At 41.6% G+C, this 21,953-nt stretch overlaps 1 protein-coding gene across 7 annotated transcripts in view; it reads right to left on the minus strand.

Annotated features, from left to right (window-relative positions):
• The window catches only part of WDR59 (WD repeat domain 59), a 94,337-nt gene extending 72,384 nt beyond the window's left edge, over positions 1-21,953 (minus strand). For 6 of the 7 annotated variants that reach the window (XR_009216437.1, XR_009216438.1, XM_058528281.1 and 3 more), the window contains exons 1-2: positions 21,882-21,953; positions 4,303-4,352 (exon numbers count right to left, since the gene is read on the minus strand). Coding sequence is in view for 5 of the 7 variants with exons in the window: in XM_058528281.1 (XP_058384264.1) it covers positions 4,303-4,352; positions 21,882-21,935 (104 nt within the window). In the remaining 2 variants the exon portion in view is untranslated. Of the gene's footprint in view, positions 1-4,302; positions 4,353-8,766; positions 8,846-21,881 lie in introns of all 7 variants that reach the window. The other variant, XM_058528280.1, reaches the window with a different exon arrangement.

Raw genomic sequence — 21,953 nt, forward strand, 5'->3', positions numbered from 1 at the left:
ATATTAAAATAACATATTAAGTGACAATAATGTTCAAGGTGCCAATCAACATAAAGAATCTGAAAACAGAGATGTCATATGTTTGCCTATTTCCCTTTTAAGTAAAAAATCTTTGGTGTGTGAATCAACATCTCAGCAGCCATCAGCTGCCGATTCTTCGTTAGATGGCACTCCAAGCCCCTGGACATCAACGAAGATAGGTGGGCTCAATAATGAAGGAAGAGAACAGTCCCTGCTCAGAAGAGGTAGGAAATGGAAAGCTAAAGTGGCATGTAAGACTCTAGCTGAAACTCGAGGAGGGATGGTTAAGGGAGAAGAAGGAAAACACAGGTAAGACACAAATTCACAGAATTCCAGGACTTCTAAGAAAGTTGGTGCAGAACAAAGATCCAGAACCTCTGACCTCCTCCGAAGGAATCACCTGACCCTGAGGCAGGCAGGACGGCACCTTCCCATTAGAACAAAAACCAGGAAAAGGCTAAGAGCTACACATACGGGGTGTGTGTCAACAGGGGAGTTTAGAGACGTCACAGAGCAAATGCGGAAAAGCAGAAAGCAGGCACTTGAGGATAAATATGCCTGACTGAACATACACGTTTGTCCTCATTTCCCACTGAAGACCCACTAAAATAAGAGTAAAAACATAAAAGACAGAAATCCACAAAGACAAAGACAATGCGAATAGAAATGAAAAGTGGATGGACAAATGGTAATTGATCTAGAGGAAAGAAAGCTAAGGCCCAAGTGCCTGCAAAGGGGAAGTGAATGAGAAGCAAGCTGATTCACACTGCAGAACCCAGGACGGCTCAGGGACTGGAGGCTTCAGTCTACAAGTGAGGGCGAGAGAGAGGGCTGGAGAACCAAAAGCAGGACAAAACAACAAAACAAGGGGAATTGTCTGAAAGAGTGCTAAGGAGAGTGGTTTCTGCCCACCCACAGAGCCAGGTGACCACCTCTTCTTCATCAGGGTACAGGGTGGGTGATGTGCTTTAGAGAAACTACTTCAGAGAAGCGCCAGGCCTGGGACAAGAGGCACAGCAGAAGCAAAGCGGAGGAGCTGCGCTCAGCACAGAACATGAAGTGGAATGTGAGGTCCTCAGGCCTTTTCCCCTACTTAGTACTCCTTACGCTTTGCTTTTAGTCTTCAGACAGGGATTAGTGACAGAAGTATTCTCAGGAAGAAATGACCAGCCCAAGAAAAAACAAAAGCAAACAAACAAATAACAATAACAACAAAACCTTGGAGATAATGACATTTGGGATCCTCCAACAGAAAGGCCTGGTTCCCATCTGGTCTCCCTATGGTGAACCCCACGATCACCCATGTAAACAGAGGTTCCAATCCCTTTAATATGAACAGAGAGCCATGAGCATCAGTCACTAGAAAGACAGAGACCAACACAATCAAAAGAAAAAAAAGGAAACGGGTAGCACAGAGGAAAAAGAAACAAACCTAGAATTAATACTCTCAGAGAGATATAAGAAGACAATGTAAAGAACGGAGAACAAGAAAAAGCTCTTGGAAATTAAAATAATAGTCGAAATAAAGAAACCTGATAGAAGAGTTGGAAGTTCAAGTTGAGGAAAACTTCCAGAATGCAAAACAAAAAGACCAAAAGAGAATCCATACAGGATATCCAGCATGGACTAACAGTAGCTCCAGAAACAATGAGAAGAGGAAACAGAGGGGGAAATTATCAAAGACAAAATGCAGGGCCAGCCCCGTGGCCTAGTGGTTAAGTTCGGCATGCTCCGCTTCAGCAGCCCAGGTTCAGTTCCCAGTCAAGGACCTACACCACTCATCCGTGGCTATGCTGTGGTGGCAACCCACATACAAAATAGAAGAAGACTGGCACAGATGTTAGCTCAGGGCGAATATTCCTCAAGCAAAAAGAGGAAGATTGGCAACTGATGTTAGCTCAGGGCAAATCCTTCTCAGCAAAAAAAAAAAAAAAAAAGACATAATGCAGGAAAATCTCTCCAAACTAAAAGACACAGATTTGCAGACTGAAAGGGTTTTCCCGGGTGCTAAAAATTGTTCTGTATCTTAATCTGAACAAGGATCACATGGGTGTATACATTTGTAAATTTATTTGAGCTGTTCACTTAAGTACACACTTTATTACACATATTTTAAGGTTCAACATAAGAAAATGAAACAGTGAACTTTAAGATCACATTGAAAAATAATATGGATGTATACATATCTAAGAACACACCTAAACAGGCACACTTGCATGATTACCAGTTACGTAATCCCACTCTCTCCTAGAATGCTATGAATGACAATACCCACCTCAGTGAACTAAGAAGTCTAACATTTGAGACACAGTTATTCCAGGGCACCTGAGAGCATTTTAAGGGTTGTTAATACGGCTACATGATGCTAAGTGTATGTTATGCTTCTATTTGTTTAGAGAAAACAAGTCATATTGTAAAAAAAGGGGGGAGCCCTCTAAGTGCCCAATGCAGTGAATGAAAAAAGATATACACCAAAGCAATCACGGTGGAAATTTCACACTCACTAGAGATGAAGATCACACTAGAGACAAAGATAAGATTTTAAAGCTTCCAAAGAGAAAAAATAGGTCACATACAGAGTCCAGAATCAGAATGGCCTAGGATCTCTCACCAATAACTCTGAGAAAAAGAACCCCAAATACTGATTCAACCCAGCAATTGTTATATAACTATATTGGAAGGAAGGGGAAGGTTAGGAATGTATGTAAGGGACCCACAGAGCAAAGTAAAAATGCTAAATTCTCATCTTCTATTGTAGAAGTCAATTTGTCATATCTATAATGGATAAATCACAATAAAGCAGTATAGGTATATTATTTGAAAAAAATGGAGGCAATCCAAAAGAACTAGCTAAAAGTGTCTCAAGTAATTGCTTCTGGTGAATGGGATCAGGGGTGGGGAAACATTGAGGTAAGATTCCACTATCTGACAATGTAAGCCTTCTAGTGCTACTTGAGTCTTTAAACTATGTATAGGTATTTCCTTGATTAAAAAAAAAAAAGTTTTAAAAACTGAGTAGGAAATTAATAATATATACCAAAAACCATCGAATTGTACACTTTAAATGGGTGAATTGTATGATATGTGAACTGTATCTCAATATAATTCTGTTTAAAAAAAGAAGCGAATGGGGCCAGCCCAGTGGTGTAGCGGTTAAGTTCACGTGCTCCACTTTGGCAGCCCGGGGTTCACAGGTTAGGATCCCGGGCACAGACCAACACACCACTTGTCAAACCATACTGTTGCAGCGTCCCATATAAAGTAGAAAGATGGGCACAGATGTTAGCCCAGGGCCAATCTTCCTCAGCAAAAAAGAGGAGGATTGGCAACAGATGTTAGCTCAAGGCTAATCTTCCACCAAAAAAAACAAAAGAAATGAATAGGGAGGGACAGAAAAGAGACACCAATTTTTCCTTATCTATGCATCCAGAGCCACATCAGAAAATGGTATCGATAACTGTCTCTGGGGATGGGGGTCAGAGGGAGGAGGGAAATTTACTTTCCGCTGTATAACCTTTTGAATTATTTAAATGTTTGCTATGTGTTTTTTTTTAAAGGTAAATTAAAACATGATTTCAAAATAAAATAATGAAGTTAATAGAAAAGAAAGTACTTCATTGATTTACAAATCGGTTCATGAACAGCAAAGTTAATGAAAACACAGCTGAATTTGAGAGGTAGGAGTAGTGATATGGAGTAATATGAAAGGGAAGAGAGGACCTGAACATTAAATTTTTATCATGTTGGTACAATGATAGGGGATTAGCAAATGCACGGATGGCCCTTAATTGCCAGAATCTTAAAAATTTTGAGCCAGAAGACACCACAGAAATTATGTAGTTCGATTTCTTCGTGATGAAATCAAATTTCTCCATGAGAAAACTGAAGTCCAGGGAAGGCCAACTGAATAAATGTCCAGGGGCTCATAATTAATGGCACTGCCAATCTAGAACCCCATCCCCTCAATCCTAGTAACTAACTACCTGTCAGACTGTGCCACATAGCATCTTTCTTAAGAGTCTGTGCAGTAAACAGAAAATTGCAAGTCACTGAAATTACCAGTCACTGAAATTTCAAAGGAATTTTATTGCTTATCTGTTAGGGCAGAGACAAAAATAAACTGCAAATAATCTCTATAAATAGCCCTGAGGTCACTAGGATAGCAGAACTAAACCCTATGACCATAATCCTTAAATATAAGAGTATTTCCCAATTTCCCAGAAACCTCTTGATTTACAATTTATTCCCAGAAATCGTGGCAAACTGTGCAAGCTCACTTACCCAGAAAGCACTGCATACTGCCCCAGACAGTCCACAGACATTGCAGTTGCCTGTGAGAGAGAACACAGATTCAGTTCTGCCAGCAGAGCCAGCTCAGGTTGGAGAAGACAGGCAGGCAGTCACCTTTGGGTCTTACTCTTCCTATGACCCAAATAGTCCCCAGCTGGCAGGTATCATTAGTTCTCTACAATGGACACTTTTACCCCTTCTAGTTCTAATCTGAATCTCACATTCACCTTCCACAATAGGGCAGCTGCTATGTGTTCCCCTCGACACCAGGACTACACACAACCAAACTGGTGTATTCTAAATTGAGGAGACAGAACTCCTGGAGCCCTTGGAGAATCTGACTAGCTCGGTACAAACAGAGCTATTAAGAGGCCCTTCTGGGGCCGGCCCCATGGCTTAGCGGTTAAGTGCACGTGCTCCGCTGCTGGCGGCCCGGGTTCGGATCCCGGGTGTGCACCGACGCACCACTTGTCAGGCCATGCTATGGCGGCGTCTCATATAAAGTGGAGGAAGACGGGCACAGATGTTAGCCCAGGGCCAGTCTTCCTCAGCAAAAAGAGGAGGATTGGCATGGATGTTAGCTCAGGGCTGATCTTCCCAACAAAAAAAAAAAAGAGGCCCTTCTAAGCAAAACCTAACCTGAGACATCACACACACATACACAACACACCCACTCCTTTCCGAAGGGCATGGACTCCTCCTCCAAGCCAAATGGCCATTGGTAACAGTCAAACACCACCCCTGCTGAATCCATGGTCATATTCTTGTTATTGAAATGCCCAGTTCCCATTTAATCTCAGATTTCTAGCACATTTTACTAGTTGCCATTTCCTAGGTCTCTCAACTCCTAGGGAACACCATCTTTTCAGGATCCAATTTCCAGTTCCCAAAAGGCCACACTGAATTAAATGAATTTACATTCAGGCTGAAGCATGAGGCTGATTTTAATCATGGCAGTTACAGCCCCAAATTCTCTTATTTGGACAAGTTCAAATCCTACTGCATTCTCAGGGTATTATCTGAAACAATGTGTGCCACTGTTTGGTTATTAAAAGCTCTAAGTTCTTCCCAAGAGACTATTAAGAGAGAATCCATTTTGTATATTCTGCTACACTCACAAATCACAAACAGTAAACAGTAAACAGAAATTCTCTTCCTCACTCTCAATGGTCTCATTAATGGGTTCCTGACACTTATACACCCTCAAGAAACATGTCACAGGTAATACTGGGGACAAGAAGCCACACTGCTCTCACTGGAGGCTGAAAAGTGATTATTATGCATCCTTCATTCCACTACAGTCGTGAGCAGACAAAAGCCCAGCTGGAAAGGCAGGCAGTGAAATGAGATGCCGTTTCCAGAACTCTTCAATTTATAGATTAAGGTATGAAAGAGGGCAAGACGGTACCTCCATCCAGGGGTATACAATCTTTTTAGAGGGTGTGTGGTAGGCAGAATCCTAAGGTGGCCCCAAGATTCTGGGCCCTTGGGGTACACACACATATTCTCGCCATTATTCAAACACTAATCTAGGTACAGCTGTGATGGATTTTGTAGATGTAATTAAGGTCCCAAATCAATTGACCTTAAGATAGACCTGAAACAACCCAAATGTCCATCAGCAGATGAATGGATAAACAAAACGTGGTATATACATACAATGGCATATATGCTACGACATGGATGAACCTTGAAAACATTATGCTAAGTGAAATAAGCCAGGCACAAAAGGACAAATATTGCATGATTCCACTTATTTGAGGTACCTAGAATAGGTAAATTCATAGAAACAGAAAGTAGAATAGAGGTTGCCAGGGGCTGCGGGGAGTGGGGAAGGGAGAGTTATTGTTTAATGATTACAGACTTTCTGTTTGAAATGATGAAAAAGTTCTTGGGAGGGTGGGGGGAGACAGAGAGATCTAATCACATCAGCCCTTTAAAACCAGGTCTAGAGGCCAGAGACAGAAGAATTCAGAGATCAAAGGGTGAGAGATTTACTCTCATGAGGGAGATTGTCTGTTGCTGGCTGTGAAGATGGAGAGACCGGATGGCAAGGACCTGAGAGAGGCTTCTAGGAGCTGAGAGTAACCCCTAAATGAGGACCAGCAAGAAAACAGGGACCTCAGTCCTATAACCCCCAGGAACCGAATACTGCCAACAACCTGAATAAACTTGTCAGCCGATTCTTCTTTAGCCAACCCAGCCTCCAGATGAGAACACAGTCGACGGATGGCTGGATTTCAGCCTATGAGATGCTGAACAGAGAAACCAGCCACGCGATGCCTGGACCTCTGACCTACAGAACTGTGAGCTAATAAAAACAGATGTTTCAAGCTGCTAAGTTTGTGGTACAGTGACAGAATACTAATAAAGGGTGATTTGGTGATAATAAGAAAAAGTCATGCTCTGGGGCTGGCCCCGTGGCATAGTGGTTAAGTTCATGCGCTCTGCTTCGGCGGCCTGGGGTTGGCAGGTTCGGATCCCGGGAGCCAACCGACACACCTCTTGTCAAGCCATCTGTGGCGGTGTCCCATATAAAGTAGAGGAAGATGGGCATGGATGTTAGCCCAGGGCCAATCCTCCTCAGCAAAAAGAGGAGGATTCGCAAAGGATGTTAGCTCAGGGCTAACCTTCCTCACACACACAAAAAAAGTCATGCTCTTTGACTCAGTAATTCTACCTCTGGAATCTATCCAAAATACAGCAAAACTTTTATGTGCAGAGTTGCTTACTTCACGTTATCTACAAGTAAATTATGCATACCTATACAGTGGAATATTCTGGAAGCATAAAAATGACACAGAAAACCGCAGGAGCCAAAATTGCAAATGGAGTATTGTAACTCACCATATCACCTATCAGAGGAAGTTATTTTTAAATAGTAAAACAAAAAAACAAACCTAACTCATGTTTCCCTATTCCTATCCCAGAAAAAAGAGGCCAACATTATGTTAGTAAAAGCACATTAAGGAAGGTTATGCTAGGCTGTCTCAAAGAGGGAATGGAGAGAGGAAAGTGCTTTAAGCAGAGGAAGTGAAAATAACTCGACCAGAGTAAAAGTTGGCACTTGTGGGAAAGAATTACCCCCCAAGGCCTCACCACCTTCAGTGCACCAGATAGGGAACGGCTGAGAAATGCTAAGTCTGGACATCAGGGGGTTAAGAACCATGGGATTCTTATATGATCCCACGGCAAGAGAGGAAGAGAACCCCTATACTCACAGCGAGAATTTTCCACCAGCCTGCAGGAAGTGGCTTGCTGCGGATTAAAGACAGTTTAGAGAAGTAAAGGAAAGTGGTATTTTATACCCTACTATGGACTAAAATTTAAACCGGCTACTTATGCTTAAGAAAAACAATGAAGAAAGTATATCAAAATGTTTAAATGGTAGTTGTTCCTATGGGGTTTTTAATTTTATTCCTCTAAATGAGCCTACATTTTTGTATTATTTATATATTTGCATTATTTTATAATAAAAAATACTTTTTTTTTCAAAGGCATTCCAAATCTCTTCTCTCTCTACTCCTCTCATCCTGGCCTAGGCCCTCAATGCCTGTGGCCCGGTCTACAGCAACAACCTCCAAACAGTCTAGCTTCCTCTCTCCCTTCTCCATTCTACCAAACACTAAACTTTCTGAAAGTGGAGTTCTGATTACGTCAGTCCACTGCTCTAAAATCTTTGCTGGTTTTTCACTCTGAATAGAATCAAGTGGAAACTTTTCAGCCTTTCCTCAGCCAAGGGTTTCCAACCCTTGCAAATCAGACACTTACAAAACTTCAGTCTGACCTCTCACACTCTGCCTGCTCAAACCACACCCATTCGCAGCACTCACCTTTCTCGAAGTTGTTCAGCAACTCTCCCAATTCTGAAGAGATGCTTAAGCTCTTCCCTCCACCTGCAAAGTCCTTCTCTCCTGCTTTGCTGTTGAACTTCTATTCATTTTGTAATACAGTCTCAAGACACGCCTCCTCTAAGAGGCTCACCAGAGTCTGCCAAGGGGATTCCACCTTCTCTGCCCCTCTGTCACAGGACTTGCCTTAACTTGCTTTGTAGCAGTTACTGCTGTACACATTTATCTTCTCCCTCTAGCTGGTGAGCCCCGGCAGGACAGGGTCTATTTGTTTTCTCCCAGAGCACCCAACGAGGTGCTTTGTACATACAAGTGCTCTGTGAACATTTGCTGTTTTAAAGACAGGTCAGAACCAGGTCAAAATCAAGGTCCTTCCAGCTCATACTGTGCCAAGCGGCTCCTTGACATTCCAAAGAATTTTTTTGGTAGATTCTCTCGATAATTCCTCTTGACTATTTATCAGCCATGAATTTATCCACACTTCTAAAGTTTCTTCAATTCTTTAATACCTCCTAGGATAATAAACCTGGATAGTTCACTGCCTGCTGTGTAAAACTTTCAACTAGAATAGAGGAATCTGATGAACAAAATTTGTGGACCTTACCCACACACTTTATAACGTAAAATTGCAATCATATCTTCTTTCAACCTCTGTTGTTAGATACTGAACTGTCCTCTCCCACCTGTAGGAAAACAAACCTACTGTTCACAACTGCTCTCTGTCAAAAGAGACATCTTTAAACAGAAGAGAATGAAGCCCTTGTTTCTTCAACTGCAGGAAGGATGGTGGCTTTTGTGACACACTTTAGGAGTCATATGGCCTTTATGAAATGAGACTACAATAGCATTGACAGTGATGTTTGATTCTTATCTGCCTGGAGAAAATGTAATTAATAATTTGGATAAGACAGGCTAACTGAGGCCTAATAAAAGATATCAATTCCTGGGGCCAGCCCGGTGGCGTAGTGGTTAGGTTCGCGCGCTCTACTTCGGCAGCCTGGGGTTTGCAGGTTCAGATCCCAGGCCCTGACCTACACCGCTCATCAAGCCACGCTGTGGCAGCGTCCCACATACAAAATAGAGGAAGACTGTCACAGATGTTAGCTCAGGGCTGATCTTCCTCAAACAAAAAGAGGAAGATTGGCAACAGATATTAGCTCAGGGCCAATGTTCCTTACCAAAAAAAAAAAACGTATCAATTCCATGAGATTCTGTAAGCTTCCATACACAAATTGCTGCTGTCCTTGTTTAAAAAATCATTTCTTCATGCAGGCAGCTGTGTTCTCAAAGCATTTGGTTTTACCAAACCAAAGAAAATCACCATATTTTATTAAAAGGAAGAAAGACTCTACACGGCATTTCTGCAGATGTAAAATGGAGTTCATCTGGTATAGCAGAAAGGATGCACATGGGCTTTGGGGTCAGAACTAGATTCAAAACCCTCATCTACCAACTCTCAGGTGTATAACAATAAAAAATGATCCAGCAAAGCTTGTCACTGACTTCTTGCATTGTTGAAATTAGTAGATACTTTTTTTATTATATCTTTTTTTTTTTTTTTGGTGAGGAAGATTGACCCTGAGCTAACATCTGTTGCCAATCCTCCTCTTTCTGCTGAGGAAGACTGGCCCTGAGCTAATATCTGTGCCTATCCTCCTCTATTTTATATGTGGGACGCTTGCCACGTCATGGCTTGATGAACAGTGTGTAGGTCCATGCCAGGGATCCAAACCTGCGAACGCCAGGCTGCCAAAGCGGAGCGCATGAACTTAACCACTATGCCAACAGGCCAGCCCCCAGTAGATATTTTTTATTAGCTATTTTACTTGATCTTGTGGCAGCATCAGAACTACATTAACGATCACGCCCTCCTTAAAACCTTTGGCTTCCATAACATGACTCTCTCCTGGGACTTCTCCTAAATTTGGACACCCCTTCCTAATCTGTTCCTAATCATTTCTTCCTATCTCTGCCTCAGCTCAGGCCTTCATCAGTCCTCACCTAGACAGGGACACCTGCCTATCATCAGCCTTGCTCCCTCCACCCTCAGGGCTGCTGCTGCACCTAAGTCTGGTTATGCTGCTTGCTTGCTCATGCTCCTTTAGTGGCTCCCCACAGCCTGCAGGATAAAGTACAACACCCTCAGCATGACATTAAAGATCACCTAAGACCTCTCTTCTGCTCACTTCTACAGCCCATCTCGCACCTCTCACCTCCCAACCCCACCCCAACACTCCAGCCATGATGGACTCTTTATAATGAATTCCTTCCAGCCCTCCAAACTCAGGCAACTACTCTCTCACCTCTGTATCCTCACACCAGCTGCTTCCTCTGCCTGGAAGACACTTCTCTCCGTTCTTCACCTGGCCAATTCCTTCTTGTTCTTCAGGATTCAGTTTAGGCTCTTCTAAGAAAGTTCTTTTGAACCATCCTCTCTTGCATACACCCATCATGAGTCAGCTGTGCTTCCACCCCACCAAAGGCTTATCTTTACATAGCACATATGATACTTTACAATAATTCTCTATATATTGATATGTCTCCTCCATTAAACTTGCAATTCCTTAAGGGTAAAAATCAATTCACTAGCACAATGCTCGGCACATGGTATGTACTCAATAGATGCTAGCTGTTATAGGCAATATAGGTCTTAAAAGCTTATGCTATGCAAAAAGTTGCACACGAACATTCATGATAGCATTGGTCACAATAGCCAGAAAGTAGAAACAACCCTGGGCCGGCCCCGGGACTTAGCGGTTAAGTGCGCACGCTCTGCTGCTGGTGGCCCGGGTTCGGATCCCGGGCGTGCACTGACGCACTGCTTCGCCGGCCATGCTGAGGCTGCGTCCCACATACAGCAGCTAGAAGGATGTGCAGCTATGACATACAACTATCTATCACGGCTTTGGGGGAAAAATAAATAAATAAATAAATAAATAAATAAATAAATAAATAAATAAAAGAAACAACCCATATGTCCAAGAACTGATGAATGGACAAACACAATGTGGTATATCCATACAATGGAATATAATTTGACCATAAAAAGGAATGAAGTTCTGACATATACTACCATACGGATGAACCTTGAAAACAACTAAGTGAAAGAAGTCAGTCACAAAGACCATATATGATATGATTCCATTTCTACGAAATGTCCAGAATAGGCAAATCTATCAAGAAAGTAGATTAGTGGTTGTTGCCTAGGGCTGGGGGAGTCAGGAGACCAGGGAGTGACGGTTAAAGGGTACAAAGTTTCTTCTCGAGCTGATGAAAATGTTCTAAAAATGACTGCAGTGATGGTTGCACTCTGTGAATATACTAAAACCCACTGAATGGTGTATACTTTAAACAAGTGAATTGTATGATGTGAATTACACCTCAATAAAACTGCTACAAAAAAAGCTTATGCTATAACATTTTCATCTTTTAAAAAACAACAAGTATGATACTTTATAATGGTCAAATAACATTGAATTTGGAGATGGATTGCATTACAAATCCATTTTGGATTTACAGTTAAATAATGGTACAATCACAATGGTTCTGTTAGAAAGTTGATCTCTCTGGGAAGAATTTGTAACATAGCTTCTTGGGAGTATCTTTCTACCCTGATTCAGTGCAAACGAAAGCCTCTCTAGAGAGTCCTCTGCTATCTGCAGAACAAAATCTAGGGTTTGTTTATTTGAAGGGAAAGAAATCAACTCTTCCTCTTTCGACCCCAGCTGAATTACAAAGAGCTGCTCAAAAAAAACGAAAACACTTTGCCTGTTCATCCTTCCAAATGATGCAAAGTAGAAACATCCATCAATGCAAATCAGAGCTAGCTCAGTTCCCCTGATATCAATGTGTCACATGCCTGAGCAAAGACTATAATGTACACCTTATCAGATTTCATAGAATAAAACCCAAACTGAAACCCACTGACATAAAAGGATCAGACCATTTCAAATGACAAAATCCAATCTCTTTAAATTAGACACAGATAGTGCTGCCAAGGCTGCTTCTGAACCACCCTTGTCTAATGCTTACTATAGGTTATCTATCTGAGGTTCACATGTTCAGCACAACGGGTGTTTCTCAGGAGGTCTCTCCCTTTAAAATGAGACATCCTCACTTCCCCACAAACTAAATTGGCATAAACTGGGTACCACCAGGAAAATCACCTAAGCTTTATGAGTCTCGGGTTCCTCATCAGTAAATAAGAGAGTAGATGAGATGTCTTCTAAAGGTCCTCTCAGCTCCACAAGTCTATTTCGTCAGGCCAAGTGTGTTGCTTCCTTAGGCAAGTTTTCTAACATAATCATAATAATTAAGCACTGTATGTATCAAGCACTTTCTGTATGCTGACCACTGTGCTAAATGCTCTGCATTGACTATCTCATTAATCCTCACCGAAACTCTGTAAGGAAGTGTGCAGAAAACAGTTAACATAGCAGGTGTGAGACTGCTAAGAAAGGTCTGCCTATATGCCAACCAATTCGACAATCTGGAAGAAATGGATAAATTCTTAGAATCATACAACCTTCCAAAACTGGATCAAGAAGAAGTAGAGAATTTGAATAGACCAATCATCAGTAAGGAGATCGAAACAGTAATCACAAACATCCCAAAAAATAAAAGTCCAGGACCAGACGGCTTCCCTGGTGAATTCTACCAAACATTCAAAGAAGACTTAATACCTATCCTTCTCAAACTCTTCCAAAAAATTGAGGAGGGGGGGAAGCTCCCTAACTCATTCTACAAAGCTGACATTACCCTGATACCAAAACCAGACAAGGACAACACAAAAAAAGAAAATTACAGGCCAATATCACTGATGAACATCGATGCAAAAATCCTCAACAAAATACTAGCAAATCGCATACAACAATACGTTAAAAAGATTATACACCATGATCAAGTGGGATTTATTCCAGGGATGCAGGGATGGTTTAACATTCGCAAATCAATCAACGTAATATACCACATTAATAAAATGAAGAATAAAAATCACAGGATCATCTCAATAGATGCAGAGAAAGCATTTGACAAGATACAGCATCCATTTATGATAAAAACTCTGAATAAAATGGGTATAAAAGGAAAGTACCTCAACATAATAAAGACCATATATGAGAAACCCACAGCTAATATCATCCTCAATGGTGAAAAACTGAAAGCCATCCCTCTAAGAACAGGAACCAGACAAGGATGCCCACTGTCACCACTCCTATTTAACATAGTACTGGAAGTCCTAGCCAGAGCAATCAGGCAAGAGAAAGAAATAAAAGGGATCCAAATTGGAAAGGAAGAAGTGAAACTGTCACTATTTGCAGATGACATGATTTTATATATAGAAAACCCTAAAGAATCCACCAGAAAACTTTTAGAAGTAATAAACGAATAGGGTAAAGTTGCAGGATACAAAATCAACATACAAAAATCAGTTGCATTTCTGTACACTAACAACGAAGTAGCAGAAAGAGAAATTCAGAATACCATCCCATTTACAACAAAAAGAATCAAATACCTAGGAATAAACTTAACCAAAGAGGTGAAAGATCTGTACACCGAAAACTATAAAACATTTCTGAAAGAAATTGAAGAAGACACAAAGAAATGGAAAGATATTCCGTGCTCTTGGATTGGAAGAATTAACATAGTTAAGATGTCCATACTTCCTAAAGCATCTATAGATTCAATGCAATCCCTATCAAAGTTCCAACAACATTTTTCACAGAAATAGAACAAAGAATCCTAAAATTTATATGGAACAACAAAAGACCCCGAATAGCTAAAGGAATCCTGAGAAAAAAGAACAAAGCTGGAGGTATCACACTCCCTGATTTCAAAATATACTACAAAGCTATAGTAACCAAAACAGCATGGTACTGGCACAAAAACAGACACACAGATCAATGGAATAGAATCGAAAGCCCAGAAATAAACCCACACATCTATGGACAGCTAATCTTTGACAAAGGAGCCAAGAACATACAATGGGGAAAAGAAAGTCTCTTCAACAAATGGTGTTGGGAAAACTGGATAGCCATATGCAAAAAAATGAAAGTAGACCCTTACCTTACACCATACACAAAAATTAACTCCAAATGGATTAAAGACTTGAATGTAAGACCTCAAACTGTGAAACTTCTAGAAGAAAACATAGGCAGTACACTCTTCGACATCGGTCTTAGCAACAACTTTTCAAACACCACGTCTGACGGGGCAAGAGAAACAATAGAAAAAATAAACAAATGGGACTACATCAAACTAAAAAGCTTCTGCACAGCAAAGGAAACCATCAACAAAACGAAAAGACAACCTAACAATTGGGAGAAGATATTTGCAAACCATACTTCTGATAAGGGCTTAATCTCCAAAATATATAAAGAACTCATGCATCTCAACAACAAAAAAACTACCAACCCAATTAAAAAATGGGCAAAAGAGCCTTATTCACGATAGCCAAGACTTGGAAGCAACCTAAGTGCCCATCAAGGGACGAACGGATAAAGAAGCTGTGGTATATATACACAATGGAATACTACTCAGCCATAAGAAACGACGAAATCCAGCCATTTGTGACAACATGGATGGACATTGAGGGTATAATGCAAAGTGAAATAAGTCAGAGGGAGAAGGTCAAATACCGTATGATTTCCTTCATTAAGTAGTAGATAATAACAACAATAAACAAACACATAGGGACAGAGATTGGATTGGTGGTTACCAGAGGGAAAGGGGGGAGGGAGGAGGGTGAAAGGGATAATTCGGTACATGTGTGTGGTGATGGGTTGTAATTAGTATTTTGGTGGTGAACATGATGTAATCTATGCAGAAATAGAAGTACAATGATGTAAACCTGAAATTTTTACAATGTCATAAACCAATGTTACTACAATAAACAAAAAATTAAAAAAAAAAAAAATGAAAGGTCTGCTTGCGAGGCTGGCTCTTGGCTGGTGTCTGGGAACTTGAATTTGGTGAGTGTTCTCACAACTCTCTAACTGATAAAAATGGCTCACTGTGCCTAAACTGTATCTAAAAACGATATGAGTTATGCTGAGCACCTGCTGCCCTTCTGGGAGTCTGGAATTTTGGTATGTGCTAGCTAGAGGGTGCCTATGTGACCAGCCCCCAAAAAACCCTTGGGCAATGAGCTTCCCTGCTAGACAGCATTTCATATGTGTTGTTACAATTGGATGCTGGAGGAATTAAGCATGTCTGGAGTGACTCCACAGTGAGAAGACTCTTGCAAGCTTGTGCCTGGTTTCCTCCAGACTTCGCCTTTTCCCTTTGATTTTGTTTTGTATCCTTTCACTGAAATAATTCATAACTGCAAATACTACTGTGAATCCTCCTGGTGAAACTGGGAGTGGTCTGGGGAATCCTGGACACAAGTAGCTACTATCATCCTTGTTTTATGGATGAAGAAATTGAAGCTTAGAAAGGAAGTAACTTGCCCAAGATCCCATGGCAGATAGGTGACGTTTGAACAACGATGAAATCACCTAACAACGCATTTCTCAGAACGTATCCCCGTCGTTAAGCCATGTGCGAATGTACTGGAATTAAACAATTAAGTAAATGGATGGAAGATGGTAGGAGCCAGGTTTCTCACTGTTGGAGTGGGAGGTTATTAGCAAGTAAAGGGTGGAGGCCACAATGACCCATGTGATAATGGATTAGAGTTGAAGATATAAGTATGAACTCATGTTCACCCTAATATAGATACAGACGGTTACATATAGAAATATTTACAGATATGTGTATATACATGGATTAGTATATATTTCCTTGCTCTGTCAGCTGAGAAGGCCTAGAGACAACGACACCCCAATAGCAATGAGCACATCTAGTGCCAGATCTTGGCTTCTAATATCATTCTCCAATAAAGGGAACCAGAGTTCCTTGGAAAAATGTCTAATTTTATGACTGGGGCATGAAATATACGAGATGAGAGTTGAGCATTTTGTAGTGCCAGAAAGTAAGGAAGTACTATACACTTAAAAAAAAAAAAAATGATGGGGGTATGTCAAAGGAACATAGGAACCACCTGAAAGAGCTCCCAATGGTGAAAGCTGGAATAATTTGAGCAAAAAAATAAAGCAGTATTGAATTATAATCCAAAGTATAAAATAAATATCTATGAGTTCATACTAATATAAATAAACAAATAAATAAATGGGGAAAAATAACTCCCACTCTTAAGTATGGGCTGCATATAGAAACCAGCTTCCAAGGAGTACAGTGTAGAAAGAGGGCAAATACAGTAAGTTTACAGTGGAGAAACCTAACAAACTCTATCTCAGCTAGGTGATCAAGGTGATATGTCATGTTCATTGTATACACCCTTGATATGATGTGACGAGAACGGCACTTTATCTCTAGGGTCTTCCTCCCCCAAACCCATAATCTCAGACTAATCATGAGCAAGACATCAGACAAACCCCACCCCAACTGAGGGATCTTCTACAAAATATCTCACTAGTACTCCTCCAAAGTGTCAAAGTCATCAAAGACAAAATCTGAGAAACTGTCACAGGCAAGAGAAGTCTGAGGAGACATGACAACTAAATGTAATATGGGATTTTAGATGGAATCTCAGAACAGAAAAAGGACATTAGGTGAAAACTTAGACAATCTAAGTGAAGTATGAATTTTGGTTAATAATAATACATCAATATTGATTCATTAATTGTAGAAAACGTACCATACTAGTGTAAGATGTTATTAATAGGGGAAACTGGGCATAGGGTATATGAAAACTCTCTGTACTATCTACCCAATTTTTCTGTAAATCTATAAGTATTCTAAAATAAAAATTTATTTTAAAAACCATGAAAACCTAAGTATTTTTTTTGCTAATTCTTGTTAATATTGTTAATCAATATAATTGATTTTTAAAATTTACTCATTCAACAAATATTTGTTGAGTGCTGTTGTACACCAAGCACTATTCTAGGCACTAGGGAGACAGAAGACAACAAGACAAAATTTCCACCCTCAGGGAGCTTGCACTGTAGTAAGGAAGAAAGATGAAAATAGTGAGTGAGGTGGAAAGGAAGACAAGATGTGATCTGAGAAGCAGGCAGAGGCCAGCACACAAAAGAGTCCAAAATAAGGAATTTATATTCTATTCTAATTGGAAGCCACTGAAGGATTTTCATCAGAGGGATATGAATGAATTTATGTTTTAAAAAATCACCTTGATATTTATCACAGCTTTAATCATAATCACCAAAAACTGGAAACAACCTAAATGTCCATAAATATGGCAATGGATACACAAATTGTGGTCTATCCACACTTTGGAATACTGCTGGAAGGAACAGACTAACTGGTATGCTCAACAACATGAATGAATCTCAAAAGCACTGTGAGAGACCAGACTCAAATGGTCACACACTGGGAACCGGCCCTGACGGCCTAGTGGTTCAAGTTCGGCGCTCACCACTTCGGCAGCCCGGGTTCGCTTCCCGGTCGCGGAACCACACCACCTGTCTATCAGTTGCCACGCTATGGTGGTGGCTCACGTAGAAGAACTAGAACGACTTACAACTAGGATATACAACTATGTACTGGGGCAGTACATAAAAAAAAAAAAAAAAACAGTCACACACTGTACATTCCATTTCTTACAGAAATCACATCACCAGCTGCCAGGGGTTGAGGGTAAGGCAAGGAGACTGGCTAAACAGAGGCACAAGGGAACTTTCTGGAGTGATGGAAATGTTCTATATCTTAGCTGTGGTAGTGGTTACAGAACCACATACATTTGTCAAAACTCAAATTGTATACGTAGGTGAATTTATTGTACATTAATTATACCTCAATAAACCTGGATTAAAAAAATCACTCTGGGGGCCAGCCCCATGGCGTAGCGGTTAAGTGCACGTGCTCAGCTGCTGGCGGCCCGGGTTCAGATCCCAGGCGCACACCGACTCACTGCTTGTCAGGCCATGCTGTGGCAGTGTTCCACATAAAGTGAAGGAAGATCAGCACAGATGTTAGCTCAGGGCCAGTCTTCCTCAGCAAAAAGAGGAGGATTGGCATGGATCTTAGCTCAGGGCTGATCTTCCTCACACACAAAAAAAAACAAAAATCACTCTGGCTGTGTGGAAGATGAATTGGAAAGGAGTAAGAGGCTGGGGTGCAGGGAGAGTGGTCCCACGGTATGTCCAGCTACTTTGGACATACTGAGTTTGAGATATTTCACAGATACCGAAGTGGAGACATTAAGAAGACAGTTGCTATGAGTCCGAAGTTCCTATCATCATCACAATACTCACATTCTGTTATATTTTTGCATTTACTGTTGAGTTAGACTTGTTAACTGCCCATTCCACCATCTCACCTCTGAGAGTGTAAACTACTTAACCTCCACTGCACTTTCCAATACATACCATAGTCACTAGCCACAAGTAGCTATTTAGGTGGCAATTAACTAAAATTTAATTAAATTAAAAATACAATATCTTGGATGCACTAGCCCCATTTCAAGTGTTCAATGGCCACATTTCCATCATCACAGAAAATTCTACCGGATGGTGCTGCTCTAGAAGATTATCTCTAAGTTTTAACACAGTGTTAAGACTCATTGATTCCAGGGACCACTTCAGAGTTGCCGAGCAGCACAGGTTCTTTACTACTAATTGTGACAGTAACATCTCAAGGCATTGTTTTAAAAGTAAATGAAGGGCTGGCCCAGTGGTGTAGCAGTTAAGTTCTCACACTCCACTTTGGCAGCCTGGGGTTCACAGGTTCAAATCCCAGTCATGGACCGATGCACCGTACATCAAGCCAAGTGTGGCGGCGTCCCACACACAAAATAGAGGAAGATGGGCACAGATGTTAGCTCAGAGCCAATCTTCCTCACACACACAAAAAAGTAAATGATGCTTATATAAACTGTAAAAAAGTGTTTCACCTCTCAGGCTTGGCTTTCTCTCTCAAAAAACAAAAAGCTTTAATTTTTTAAAAATGATTCTTAAAAGAGGTGGAGCGTTTTGAAAAGTTTATTTCAGAAAGACAATATGAAGAATTTTAACTTTTCTTTCTATATTAATGAATTCGTTAATAAAAAGGGTCTGTATCCCTCCCAGTCACCACCAGAATCAACCACAAAACCATGGTATTTCACACTAAAATGTACCCTTCCAACTGAATAGAAAAATCAGAAAGAGAAACACCCACAGGCAGTTAAATTACCCAATTTATTTTGTTCTCTTCCTACGACAACTGCTGTTGAGGTTTAACTATTTTGATACTACTTCATAGCATCCTAATATATGTGTCAGCACCCTCTCCGCAGGTCCCTTCAATTACATCTCTATAGCGAAGTGGAGGTGAGACTACCTGGGTTTCTGTGAGAATTAAAGGGTTTGCAGATGAGTTGCTTCCAAATTAGCAGGCTGAGAGGTACCATTCTGTTCTTAGTTCCCAGTGAAAGCAATTAACAAGAAAGGTAACAGGAACACGGTTCTTTATCCCTTCCAGTCTCGCACCTCCCTTGGGAGTGCAGGCCTCCCACCGACATGGTGCTGACAGCACAAAGTGCTTTGGGATCCTTTAATCCATATGCTGCTGCTAAGATTCTCCATGGGAACTATGTATCAGAGGGCACCACAGAGCAAATTGGTGGGTGGCTCCTCCACTCATTAATCTTTATGGCAAAAGACGGGATGGGGTTTTATAAAGAAAAAACCACATTGCCCCCTTGTTGTAATCCGGGTTTGACTTCAGCGTAAATCACCTGAGTACTGACACAGTGCGTGGCACAGTGTGCACCTGGCAAGAGCTCAATAAATCCTTGTTGAATAAATGAGTGAGTGAAAGCCTGGCACACAGAAGATACAGTCATGCATCGCTTAACAACTGGGACGTGTTCTGAGAAATACATCGTTAGGCAATTTCATAGTTGTGTGAACATCATAGGGTGTACTGAAGGGAAATAAAATCTGCCACCCCAAAATGTTTCTCTTTAACATGAAGATTATTTTAGGCTGCTTCTTTTTAAGAAACAAAAGAGTCAGAAAGTTTTTCTTGTTACCTCCCCCTTAACTGCCGAAAAGAATTCAGATTAAAAAACCTGCCTCAGGAAGCGAACTATCACCTTAGCATAACATGAACTAGGTGATAGACGGAGAGGAACCTAGAAAAGCCTGTTTGTTGGGCTCCCCTTTGTGTTCTTCTGTTTCTGTGTGGCCAAACACACACTTGTTTTCCAAATATTTACTCCTTTTCACCTCTCTGTGAATTGCCTTCCCTCCCTTTGAAGTTTCCGGCTCTCCTCACCCCCAACATCTTCTTTTGTCATTAACTGAGGACGGCATTTAAGGTGAGGGCTTTGGCCATTTCGGCAAGTTACTCAGTTTTCCTGGGTTTCTCACATGTATATACGTTACTAAACTTTTGTTTTTCTCCTGTTAATCTGTCTCACGTCAATTTAATTCTTAGACCGGCCAGGAGAACCTAGAAGAGGAAAATTTCTTCCTCCTTTAAAGTACTCATACAAACCTAGATGGGATAGCCCACTACACACCTAAGCTATATGGAACTAATCTTATGGGACTACCACTGCATATGTGGTTCGTCATTGACTGAAATGTCCTTCTGCCGCACATGACTATTCCATAAATATTCGTTGAATATATGAAGAGAATCATCAAGACACTGTCATAGGCACTGGGGAAGCAGGGACATGATATTTATTGTCAGACAACTTATAACAGGCTCGTATATTATGAAGCAAGGGTAATGAGCCCAACAAGGGCTCTGAGACCAGAAGTCTGCATTCAAATCCCAATGCAGCCACATAACGGGAAACCTTGGCCAAGCCACTTGGGATCAGCTTAACTGGGATCAGCTTTCTCATTTGGAAAAAAGAATAACATCTACTTACATGGTTCTTTCACGAGTTTGAAAAACAAAATGTAAATAAATCGCTTAGCACAAGGCCCGGCATATGGAAAATACAAAATAGAAAAGTGGTAAAAATCCCCAGTAAATGTTAAGGTTCCTTGAGGCTTACTATGTGCCTGTCACTGTACCACACATTCTAAATGTATGACCACATAAAATTCTCACGCCAACCCTAAGGTAGGTAGGATGCGCACCTTCTACAGGTGAGAAAATGGATGCGCAGAGGGTGATGACAGGCTAGGGGGCTGAGCTGGGATTCGAACCCGGGCAATATTTACAGTGCACACTCCTATTCACTACACGGTATTTTCCTCTCTTCTAACATCAGCAACCACTTAAAAGCTCAGGTGCTGAAACAGGCACTTTGCATGCAGGTTTTATCAAATCCACCCAAAAATCCTGAGAGGCAAGATTAAGTCCACGCAGCTGAGACTCAGAGTTCTGCGACTTGCCCGAGGCGCGGCCCCCAGCCTCGGGAGCAAACACCCCCTCGCTCACCACCCCAGCCGTGGGAAACCTCCCCTCAGCTCTCGCGCGCAATCTCTGCGCTTCAGTGCCCCAAGGCAGACCCCACTGAGCGTACCCCGCGGGGAACCCCGAAACTCCGTCCATGCCCGCCCCAACTGCCCCCAACGGTCATCAAGGCTCCCCTCGCCCGCTGGGTTCTGACAGCTCTGGGTCACCCCCCCCCCCCACCTCCCAAGCCCGGGCTGGGGGATCGACCCACTGCCCCCACGACAAACCCGGCAGCGTGGGGGAGGGGAAAAGGGAGGGCGCATGCCCAGAAGGTTCCATTTGGCCCCAGCTCACCTGGGAGTCGCGGAACTCCACCACCACGTTCTCGCTGCTCCATCGCGTCGCCATCTCCCACGTCCCGCCACC

The sequence above is a fragment of the Diceros bicornis genome, chromosome 32 (genome assembly GCF_020826845.1).
Source record: "Diceros bicornis minor isolate mBicDic1 chromosome 32, mDicBic1.mat.cur, whole genome shotgun sequence".
NCBI lineage: Eukaryota > Metazoa > Chordata > Mammalia > Perissodactyla > Rhinocerotidae > Diceros > Diceros bicornis.